General features: G+C 34.4%; 1 protein-coding gene across 6 annotated transcripts; it reads left to right on the top strand.

Moving 5' to 3' along the window:
* The first annotated feature begins 600 nt into the window (after positions 1 to 600).
* On the top strand, positions 601 to 5,330 carry LOC110686839 (protein FAR1-RELATED SEQUENCE 8-like). Of its 6 annotated transcripts, none has more exons than XR_002504313.1 (4): positions 601 to 965; positions 1,509 to 4,713; positions 4,810 to 4,869; positions 4,977 to 5,330. XR_002504313.1 is itself a non-coding variant. In XM_021863436.1 (4 exons), exon 2 carries the CDS (start codon positions 1,991 to 1,993, stop codon positions 2,807 to 2,809), a length of 819 nt encoding a protein of 272 aa, XP_021719128.1. In that variant the 5' UTR covers positions 616 to 965; positions 1,509 to 1,990; the 3' UTR covers positions 2,810 to 2,846; positions 4,810 to 4,869; positions 4,974 to 5,330. The 6 variants fall into 6 exon arrangements, 4 of the variants coding, with proteins under 4 accessions (XP_021719128.1, XP_021719127.1, XP_021719126.1 ...); XR_002504314.1 differs by having other exon boundaries at positions 602 to 965; positions 1,509 to 2,846; positions 3,312 to 4,869; XM_021863436.1 differs by having other exon boundaries at positions 616 to 965; positions 1,509 to 2,846; positions 4,974 to 5,330.
* Positions 5,331 to 12,534: the final 7,204 nt, after the last annotated feature.

Raw genomic sequence — 12,534 nt, forward strand, 5'->3', positions numbered from 1 at the left:
CCCCCAAACAGTCAGGAATTCAAATCCTACTACACCCTAACAAGTGTAAAGTCCTAGGCGTTTAAAGGGCCATGGACATTTAAGGAGAGGACCCCTTGCGATGGGAACCCTCTCGTTACAATACTCAAAATTAATTAACTCACAACCCAAAAATAATACTCTGCATTAATAACTTTAAAACCTCAATAAAACAATACTCCTTATAGCAACAACATTAAAACCTAGAAAAATAACACAAAAATCATATACAACAAAAATAATACGAGAATTAGAATCATATTGAACCGCATACTAATCATGCATATATATAAATCATGATCATATATAATTCACAAATTATAAAATTTACACATAATAATACTAAGTGCAATTAATGCTAATAATTTATAATCAAACAAATCCAACATTAATTAAGGTCGTGTGATTACCTTTTGAAAAGCCAAAACATGGTGTATTGATGGACGAAACAATATAGAGTTGTGAGAATGAATAAATGATACTTGGAGTTTTAATTATGCATGAGCATGAATTCATGATGAGGTGGAAAGGAAAGATCCAGTGCAGCTTGCTTGATTCACGCATAAACCCAAACAATCAATAAGAAGAATAAAAGGTATATTTTGCTCACGAGGCGCACTCAGGCAATCAGCCTGATTTACAAAATTATGTAAATCAGTAGCTGATGTAGGCCATACACCGTCCTTCATGCGAATATTAAATTGTGGTGTACGGATTCTTGTAACGGTAGGTAAATGGTCGTTAGTAACCATACAGTTGACGGTGTCATACATCGCTGTAATGGTGCAAAAATAAACTTCAAAAAATATAAAAAAAAATCCTTACTGTCTTCGATCGCCACTTCAACTCAGGAAGCCATCTTCACCAAAATGACACAAAGCTCGAAAGATGAAATAGAAGAAATTTGATCTACCAACACAAGTTCACTTGATATTTCTTAATTCCAGGTAATTTAAATTCCGTATTTGTAGTATAAATTGGGTAATTTGTATAGTAGATCTGGTTCTGGAATTGTTATTGAGAGGATTTGGTGACTGCTTAAGTTGTATTCAATTATAATGCCTAGGGATACTATCTTTTGACTCCTATTGTGTCAATTAGTAATTATAATGAGTTTGGATGAAGGTTGTATTCTATGGAATGTTTATAATTGCTGACTAAATTGCTTTAATTAGTCGATTACAGTTGAGTTGAAGCTTATCTTAGTTGATTAGTAAAACTTTCGTAAGAAGTATGTTGATTAAGTAATCCCAGGTATTGTAAATCCTAACTTCCGGTCAATTAAATTGCCTTGATACCTTTGGCTATTTAACAAATTTTGGTATATAGATTTGCTTTTATATGTGAAAAAATTATTTCAAGTAGTATTATTAAATGGTTGGTCTGATTTGGTTAAATGATTTAGAACATTAGTTTCAATATTCAGTTTTGTTTCTTTAACTGTAATCAGTAGGTAAACTGTAGTGTCTTACCCTTTCTTCACATTCCAGTGCTTTGTAGGTTTGTTCAAAAAAATCTTTATGTAATGTAAGAGAACACTTATGGATCGACTGAGAATGAGAAGGCAGGTCATGAAAGCATGAGTAATCCATATTTAGACACTGTTGTTCCATTATCAGACAGTCTTGTTCCTGTGGTGGCTGCTGAGGCAGGGGCATATGTAGATTTTGTTCCTAATTCATTGTTGACTCCAATGAAGACCATAGAGACTTTGGAAACAATTGTGTCAACAAATAAGGTTTCTGTGTACTCTACAATTGAAAGTCCCAAAGTTGGTATGGTGTTTAAATCATGGCAAGAGACAGAGTCCTATTACAAACAATATGCCGAGCAAACAGGATTTGATGTTACTAGGGCTCAAGGATATATGTCGAAGAAGAATAAGGAGAGGCGGGGGATAACCTGGAGGTGTGAATGTTAAGGTCATCCATATTCTAGGACTAGAAGGGAAGCGAACAAGAGGGCAAAGTGTATGGATAATTGCGGGATAGGTGGCACAGTTGATGGAGTCATTGGGGAGGATGAACTTGCTCAGTGTAAAAGGACATCAAAGAAATGTTTATGCGAAGCCAAAATATATGCAAGTGTGAATCAAGAGGGCCTATGGGTGTTGAGAAAGGTTTTCTTGGACCATGTGCACCAAGTTTCCCCTTCTAAGTCCAAGTTGGTGAAGGAATATCGTACGAACAAGTTGACACCCAATGTCAAAAAGGCGTTGATAAACTACTACGATGAAGGTGTTCCAGTTACTCAAATTCATGGTTGCTTGGGATTGGACAAATGTGAGGGGATCATGCCTAAAGTTAAGGATTTACAACAAGAAGTCTACAAAGAAAGGAGGGCTAGGTTGAACATGGCAGGTGGTGATTGTGCTGCTATGATGGAGTATTTTGAGAAGATGCAAGCTGACAATTCTAATTTCTATCACACTCATCCCCGTGATGAAGATGGTCGTATGAAAGATGTTATGTGGGTGGATGCTCAAATTAGGGCGGTTTTCGGGTACTTTGGCGATTTGGTGTGCATGGATGCTACTTATCTCACAAACGAGTTTGACCTTCCCTTTGTGAATGTAGTTGGTGTGAATCACCACGGCCAATCAACTTTGTTGGGGTGTGCTCAAGTTTCACATGAAGACACGGACACGTACTCTTGGTTCATTCGTCAATGGTTGGCTTGCATGCGAAACAACCCACCAAATGCAATCCTAACTGATCAAGCAGCTGCTATTCGCAAGGCACTATCCTTAGAGATGCCTACAGCTCATCACAGATGGTGTAAACACATGTAATGCGTAAAATTCTGGAGAAGCTTGGGAAGTGTGATGGGTAAGTAATGACCCGACACTTCTTTTCAGCCTTTTTGAAATTTCTCACCATGTTTAAGTTTTATGCTTTCTTTTACTGCATTCTTAGATCTCCTCATTTGTCTTTGATCCCTTTTTCCTGTCCTTCAACTTGCAAGTCTATGCACGATTCCATTAAGTTTATATCATACACATTTAGGTGAACATAATCATATAAAAGTGTATGTGTATGCTCCCATGGATGCTGTTTCTTTAAACAAAGAATAGCTGTTGTTAAATGCTATATTTGTATATTGTTTTGTCCTTTTTTTTTGTTAACATGGCTGGCTCATAACATTTGTTGTATTCTGTATTTCTGCTGTGTGCTATTAATCTTAAGCCCTTTTTTGCCAACCTTCTCTGGCATATGTGATCCACTGGTTTGTGAATATTGTCTTCCTAATGATATTACATTTAATGATTATTCTATTTGACCAAATGGATTCAGTTACAAGGACTTTAAAAGCCCCCTGAAGACTCTTATTTATAAAAGTTTTACAACAGAGGAATTTGAGAGTAGATGGAACTCACTCACTACTGAACATAACTTGTTGGAAAATGATTGGTTATGTGACCTTTACAATGAGAGGCATATGTGGGTTCCCGCCTTCATGAAAGAGTATTTCTGGGCGGGAATGAAGACGACTCAACATGTTGAAAGTATTAATAGCTTGTTTGACGGTTTCGTCAATAGGAAAACAATGTTACATGAGTTCCCTATAAATTACACTAGGGCCATGACAAAGAGGGTAAAGGACGAAACCGATGCGGATGCTAGGTGTTTTAAGTATGTACGCCGTCTTGTAAGTGGGTTTAAGGTGGAGAAGCTTTTTCAGGAAATTCAAACTGAGTGCGCACGTATGATGTATGTTTAGCCTAGGGAAGAGCGACTCATAGGAAAAAATGTTGTCCAGTATTTGTTGGAGGATAGGGTTTGGATTATTCCTGAAGGATCTAAGCAGGAAAAAATAACCGACCACCGTAGGTTATACAGAGTAACCTACAATTCGGAAACGAATGATGTATCTTGTGATTGTAGGAAGTTTGAAACTTTTTGAATACTGTGCAAGCATTGCATACGTGTGTTAGACCAAAACCATGTGTTTGAGATTCCAGAAAAGTACATTTTAGACAGGTGGATAAAAGACATTGTTAGAAGGCACACACGGGTGAAGGTGTCGTACTATGACCCTTCCGAGACGGTGGAATGTAAACGTTTTAACCGAATGATGACCAAGTTTGAAGCTATTTGCGAAGAGGCTTCTACAATTGATGATCCCACGGTTGATATGGTTTTAAACACACTAACCGAGCTGTCCACTGATGTTAGAAAGGCTAGGCTTGCGTTCCAGGAAAAGCAAGATCCACCATCTATGCCGAACAGCAACATCACTCCATCTATGATTGGGTCTAACACTGCTGCTGCTGCTGTTGTAACCCCTCCTTCTGTCACAAAATGTACCGTAAATGACAAGGATGGACCTCTTAAGGATCCTAAGACTAGGAAAAAACCTCGAGGTCGTCCTAAGGGGTCTAGGTATAAGTCGTTGGCGGAGACATGGTACAAAAAACAAGCCCATGGAAAGAAGGATCCACCAACTAATCCGCACACCAACATCAGACCCTATTCAGGATGTAACTCCTCCGCCTGTCTCAGACCCTAACGCAAATGTCAACAATGTTAATAATGACAACACTAACCCTATTCAGGATGTTATTCAGTATCCTAACATAACAAGTAAGCCTCGAGGTCCTGAAAATGGGACTAATTACAAGTCCTTAGAGACAATATACAAAACTCAACCTCAAATTCAGAATTCTGCACTTGTTGCTGCTCCCAAAAAAAACCGGTTTGTCTAAATCTTATACGTAGTAATTTGTTCAGTTTCTAAATGTTCCCTTTATTTATTGGTAGATGTTAACTGTTGTGCTGATTGCCTCAACAGGTCAAGCAAAGACTAAGTGTTTCTAAGGAAATTCCTTTCAAACAGACCCCAATGATTCCGGTAAGTTGATACATTAAACCAAATGGAATTGATAAACCTTGTATTCTTTATATTCATGAAATTATCTTCTTCAGTCACCCTAAACCAACTCTAATGTGATTAAGCAGGTCAAGCGAACAAGACACAAAATTCCTAGAAAACACGCTAATTTTGAGGCAGCTATCCTTACGGATGATGAATTGCTTAAGAAATTTTTCGGCTGCTCTTCCCCATCTGAATTGGCCTGACACAGAGTTTGTGGGCTCCTATTCTCCATCTAACTAAAAAATCAATATCCTTTTGTGTTGTAATATGTAATTACCAATTTTAACTTTTAATCTGTTTGTAATAGAATCTCTGTAATGAATGGTATGTTGTTAGCAAGTTCCGTAGTACTACAAACATGTTGTGTTGTATCGAAGGATTGTAGGTGTAGGTTTGTGTCCATATATAATGTGATGGGAAGCTAAAATTTGTGTCCATATATAATGTGTTGGCGTGCTGCTATTGTGTATATGTTGCCCAATGTTTAATTGATTACAGTAATAAATTCACTATGTTTGTGGTCCTTTAATTAAACCAAATAATAATAATAATAACAACAACAACAATAATAATAATAATAATAATAATAATAATACTAATAATAATAATAATAATAATATTTGGGTGGAAAGGAGGATGGGGAATAGTCGAACCCTTGACCAGTAGACCTGATGTTTGCTTGTGTGTTGCTAGTGGTCGAACCGTGGTAAAATGGTGTTCTAGTAGTGGAGTAAGTGACCATTGGGACAGTTCTAGCACCGTGCCACATTTTACCCAAAACATTTATATATATATGTGTGCAGGAATCATTGTTTTATAAAAAAAAAGTAGAGGGTGTTGGGAGGAATCGAATCCCTTACCTTCGTGTCGCTTTATCCCCAAAATATGTATATATATATGCAGGAAACAATCAAGAGGGGGTTGGGAGGAATCGATCCCTTGACCTTCATGCTTGTTAGTATATTCTATAACCATTGGGACAGTGCTAGCACCGTGTTAGATGATCCCCAAAGAATGTATATATACCAAGAATGAAGTTCATGTGTTCGAGTCTCTAACCCTTCACCCCAAGTTAGCATATCCAAATTTTTGTTATTTTATGCTCGCTTATTTTCGGAATATTTTTTATTGTTTTAATTTTTGGTTTATGTAATAGTATTGTTAATTATTTTTTAATTTTTAAAATATTTTCCTATAATTTTTCCCGTATTAAAAATGTGGAAAATCCAATTGCGAGTCTAATCCGACTCACAATTTTCGGAGCCGAATCCGGTCCGTTATAAAGCATTTGTTAACAATGTCGGATTTAGACTTAGATATACCTATAATAATGACGTAAGTTAAAAAAGAAAATTTCCCAATAAAACACCCAAACAATGGTTCCAAGTTATAAAGCATATGCTCATACTCTCCGATTCGGACTTGGATTGGACTCTGTGAGACTTTGCGTTCGGTCCAAGTCCAATCCCCGCCATATTTGAATTCGGATCTACTTTACCGGACTCAGATTCGGAATAATTTTAAACGGTTTCGGATCGGCTTTGTTACTTATCAACCATATACAAAACTTCATTTAGATTGCACTATTGTAGATATAAACCAAATTACATTTATATATAAACTTCATTTAGATTGCACTATTGTAGATATAAACCAAATTACATTTATATATAAACTAATTGAACAAACTGTTTAAAACGCATCCACCTAAAAATACAAATATAAAATGGAGCATAATTAAAACACTATTCTAACAAATACGATCTAATATAACAAATACGATCAAAGTTGCTGGGGGATCGCCGGTAAGAATTTGAATAAATTGAAGATTCAGAATCACCATACACACCATCATCGGGCCCAAACTCATCTCCACAGTCGGAACCAGAAGACGAGTGCCCATTATCTTCTTCCTCATCATCTCCATCTTCCTCTTCAAAACCAAAACCATCAGCCTCACCCGCCTCATCATTGTCTTCTTGTTGTTCTGGTTCCATCTGCTCCTCCTCCTCTTCTTCTTCTTCTTCTTCCTTTTCTTTTGTCCATCTCCTCCTCCTTCTTTTTCTTCTTCTTCTTCTTCTTCTTCTTCTTCCTGTCCATCTCCTCCTCCTTCTTCTTCTTCTTCTTCTTCTTCTTCTTCTTCTTCTTCTTCTTCTTCTTCTTCCTCTTCCTCTTCCTCTTCTTCATGTCCTTCTTCTTCTCCATCTCCTCCTCCTCCTCCTCCTCCTCCTCCTCCTTCTTCTTCTTCTTCTTCTTCTTCGCCACTTTCAGCAGGTGGCTCCTCCACTTCATTGGCCGCAGGCTCCTCCTTTTCCCCACCTTCAACACCGCCAGCAAAAGGGTCGCTTCAGTTACCACCCCCAACCATCACATGGGATGATTCACCAACAAAAAACCGCTTTTTCCTCTCCGGAGCATCATCATCACTGTCATCACTTTCAGTTTCAATCTCAATAACACCTTCTCATTTTTCCCAATCAGAACTTCTGGGACGCTTACCCTCTTGTTTGTTGTCCATGGGCCGTTTTCCCTCTTGTTTGTCTTCATCGGCCTCGTCTGAAACACCTAATTGCTTGTTTAGGTACACACGGTCCTCCACCAGAACATCCAGCCTCTGAACTATCTGAAGCCTAAGGTTTAGAAGTTCATCTATTTCTTTTTCTGTCCTCTCCTTTTTATCTTCTAGATATCGACGGTATGCCTGAGAAATTGACCGTCCTCCATTATTTCCGGCCATGTTCAAATTTCAGACCAATAAATTTAGCAGAAAACTCTGTTTTTGGCAAACTAAAAGAAAGAAGACGGTTACAGGGAGAATTGGAAGATTTTTTATAATAACAAATAGAATGTGGTACTTTAAAGTCTTTAAATACTCGAACAAAATTGCAACCTTTCAACTTCATGTCTCTTCAGCATTGCACGTTAAACAAAGTTTGTTTCATTTTTTTCCAGGAAAACCAAATAACTTCTATTTTATTTTAATTATTTTTAAGCATTCTAATTTAATTTATAAAAAATTGTTAGACCTTAAAGGAAGGAAATTACTCAAAGTACCAAAAAGAAAATAATGCAAATGTGTCCTATGCGTGTCATAAAATCTCTAGATTTGTGAGTCGCAACACGAGACATTCTCGTTAAGTAATAGGCATTTTCTAGTCCGATATAGATCCATTAAAGGTCAAAGTGACCCCTAAACCTTAAGCCTTTAATAACTACCACAATATTTGACGCGCATAAATAAGACATATTGCGTTATGTTTCTTTATTGGCTACTTTGAGGTTAATTTGGATAACATGCAAAACGAGATATGTTCGTTAATTTATTGACAATTTCGACTTCGATATATAATCGTAATAGATCAAACTGACCCCTACAACCGTAACCGAATAATTTACAATCACAAAACTTAAAACGGGAACGCATATCAAGATACATTTGCTATAATTTTTGCTTTGCTAACTCCGAGGGTAAATTGGATAATTATACGCTTAACTTGACTCCCAAAACCGTAACCGAACAATTTTTTACTAACAAATCGAGATATTAGATGTTTAATGTTATTATAGTTAAACACTTTTTAACGGTATTAGTCACGTTTTGGGGAAAAGACCAAATCATGAGGCTATCGATGGGAAGGAACAAATTTAGTAGTTTGTGAATGGGAAAAGTCAAAACTACGGGTGAACGAACCAATGGGAATTTCACAATATAAAAATATACTCGTACGAGGTTTAAGATTATCTCAAATGAAGAGACTCAAGCGAGTTTTTTTTTTTATCAGATAGAGTATTTTTTGCAATGTAAACCAATAAGTTGGTATCTTAAATTAGCGGCGCCAAAAGAAAATTGCTAAGGGTAAATACTCAACTTTGAATTTCATTTGACATAAACTCATAAAGTGTGGGCCCTTTTCCTATAATCAATTATATTTTGTAATTTATTTAAGTTTTACCTTTGTATTAGAATATGGTGCTAGTACTGCCACAATGGTCGTTTACTCTACAACTTTCAACAATCTAACAAGCACAAAGGTCAAGGGTTCGATTCCTCTCATCCCTTTTTCAAAAAAAAAAAAAACCAAACAAAAAAAATTACCAAAATTTATTTTTAATTTTTTCATAAAAAAAAAAAAAAACACAATTGGTGGGTGAAATTCACTAATATGATTTTACTTTATTTAAGTGGATGATCTTTGCCATACCATTAATAATTGTTATGTGTTGGAACTTATTTCCTCTTTTCTATTGTCTAAAAACATTAAATGTAGGGTATAACCAAAGATCATTAATTACCAATGAGCATTAATTTATGTAATAGTATCAAAACATTAAGTGTAGACTATTACCTAAAAGCTTTAATTACCATAGAGTTATATCATTTAATTTCTTATTCAAGTAGTATGTATAATAATAAAATTAATATTGTGCACGTATTTTAAATTCCACTATCTATTGGATCGTACTCGAATAATCCGTCATAGTCATTTGTAATATAAGTAACTCCTGTTTTGAAATTTTTGGTAGGTTCCGACCTAGACTTGCTCCAACTGAGAGTCGGAATATTTTAATGGAGTATAAGTTGACTTACATTTGTCTATGAATCGAACATGATTTTCCACCGGCTTAGGGTGGAGTTGGAGCGGATCCTAACTAGATTGCCATCCAACATTTTTAAAAGATGGATTTTGTTTTATTGATTTTTTATTTTTTGGTATTAATTTTGTTTTCTCAGATTGTTGTGTGTAATTTCTTTTGTGTAAATAATTAATTCCAATCGTTAATTGTAGAGTATTACCAAAAGCTTAGTGAAAGCCAAATACCAAATTCTTATTTACTTGGTACGGAGATTAATAATCTTTATATTGTGCAAGTATATTACCAAATAAAACAAATACCTTTTCGTATTAGAGTACGGTCCAAGACGTGTCGTTGTGTGTCCAACGACAATTGGGTGAAGTGTCTATGTCTCCTGTTATTTGACAACATTAGACCCCATATTTAATTGGCTTGTGTTGAATAATTAATTGTACTAGTTAAGAGACACACACAATGCATGCTTGTGCAATATAATAAGTAATCTACCGAGATCGAATGTTTTTCCACAACAATGTTCTTTAATTATAGTTGTTTAATTTTTTTTTAAAAAAAAAGAATATTAGTAGGTTTATGAATTGTGGACACGATATTGATGATGTCATTTATGCTAAATAATAGAATGTGATTTTACTCCAAAAATATTTTTTACATAACAAAAAAAGGAAAGAAGGAAGTTTTTTTTTTTTTTTTAACTAATGATGGTAGTTTTTTTAGATAGTAGTTTAAATGTTTCTTTTTGGAAGATGATTGTAATTATTTTATAAAAGGGGTATTTTGGGGAAGAAAAATTGATCACCCAAAACCGATTTCACTTTATATGTTACTATAGATTCCTAATAAGATGTACTCCTTATTGATGTTTACACATCTTGTAAAGTGAAAATTGATTTCAATACACCCTTATTAAGGTAGGTACTAAATTGAAATTGATAATTGGTCCACGTGTAATTAAGAATGCTTGTTTTTTTATACGATATTTATGTTTAATTTCTTCGAGTAAGTAATAATTTCCAATCATTAATTGAGTATTACCAAAGCGCATTTCTTACAAAATACTCCGTACCAAAGAGCTATACCATATCTTATTAAGTTGATACGGATATTAATAAAATGATTATTGTGCACGTATATTAGTAGATAAAACAATAACATATTTATAGTATAATTAGGTCTAAGACGAGTCGTCGTGTATCCACTGCCAATTTGATGATGCGTTTATGTCTCCCGTTTTTTCACAGCATATTGGACGATTTTCTTAGGATCTTATTTTTGTTAACGAAAATCTTAAAAACTGCGAAATTTTTTAAGACCCCCTATTTGGCTTGTATTGAAGAATTAATTATACAGAGACGCACACAATGCATGCGTGTGCAATATAAGTAATCTTTCTAACTCGATTTTTTGTTCCCACAATAATCTTGTTTAATTAAAGTTGTTTAATATTTTTTTTAAAAAGAATATTAGTAGGTTTATTAATTGTGGACAAAATATTAAAAAAAAAGTGGTGATGATGTCATGTAGGCTAAATAATAGAATTTGATTGTATTAAAAAATAAAATAAATAAAATAAATTGAATATGATATTACTTGGAAAATATATTTGTAGATAATAAAAAAGGGAAGGATGGTATTTTTTTATTATTATTTTAACTAAGATGGTAGTATTTTAAGATAGTATTTTCTATTTTTTTTATTTTGGAAAATGATTGTAAATATTTTTAAAAAGTCATATTTTGGGGAAGTACAATTTATCACCCAAAACCGCCTTTCACTTTATATGTTACTCCCTCCGTTATAATATGATAGTCCCATATGGAATCAATAACATAAAATAAGACAAGAAGAATATTTGAAATCTAACATTAAAGTCAAAAACAATTCATAAAGAGTTTTGCCTTAATTAATTTTTTTTCTATTTTTTAGGAAACCGTCAACCAGAATTGCATAATAGGGAATAATTTCTTTAATTAGAGTCATGTCATCAATTCACAATCAATTATTGTAACTAATCAGAATTTAATATGTGTATATATAATAGGGAAAAAAAACTAAGTTAAAAGTGGAATACATTCAATATGGGTAGATCTTTTTGCAACACCCAAATTAGTATATGGGACTAACAAATTGAAACGGAGGGAGTACTATAGATTTCAGATTCCTTATAAGATGTACTCCTTAAGTCCTTCTTGATGTTTACACACCTTCTAAATTGGAAATTGATTTCGACACACTTGTTAAGTTAGGTACTATATTGAAATTTATAATTGGTCCACGTGTAATGTACAATGCTTTTTTTTTTTTTACAATATTTATGTTTAATTTCTTTGTGTAAGTAATAATTTCCAATCATTAATTGTAGAGTATTACCAAAGCCCATTTCCTACAAAATACTCCCTACGAAAGAGCTATACCATATCTTATTAAGTTGATACGGATATTAATAAAATGATTATTGTGCACGTATATTACTAGATAAAACAATAACATATTCATAGTATAATTCGGTCTAAGACGTGTCGTCGTGTGTCCACCAATTTGATGAAGCGTTTATGTATTCCGTTTTTTCACAACATTTGGATGATTTTCTTTGGATCTTATTTTTCTTAATGAAAATCTAACAAAATTTGAGATTTTATGCGTCCCCCTATTTGGCTTGTACTGAAGTAGTCCTTGTAATTATATTCGGTATAATATTTACTCCTTACTCCTTAATGACGTTTACACAACATTTGAATCGAAATATAATTTCGACACACCCTTAATAAGTTACGAGTACTCCGTGTGTACCTAATAGTTGTAAATACTCGTACAAAAGAAATGAAATTGGGGGATATGAAAATTGATAAGTGGTCCACGTGTACATAAAAACTTGTCATTGACTCAATTGAATTGCCGCAAAATTAGAGGTAATGGAGGAGAGGGAGTTGAAAGATTATGCATGACGTCATCCCATGATCATGTAACCTCTCCCTCTTCCCAATGATCTTATAAACCTTCTCCCTCCTTCTCTAAAGTTGTCAGTAACTTCCTTTCTCACTCTATCTC

The sequence above is a fragment of the Chenopodium quinoa genome, unplaced genomic scaffold (assembly GCF_001683475.1).
Source record: "Chenopodium quinoa cultivar QQ74 unplaced genomic scaffold, ASM168347v1, whole genome shotgun sequence".
Taxonomy (NCBI): Eukaryota; Viridiplantae; Streptophyta; class Magnoliopsida; order Caryophyllales; family Amaranthaceae; genus Chenopodium; species Chenopodium quinoa.

Excerpts from the sequence above, each read along its gene's own strand:
- LOC110686839 (XM_021863434.1), top strand. The coding sequence starts at position 1,991 with ATGGATAATTGCGGGATAGGTGGCACAGTTGATGGAGTCATTGGGGAG.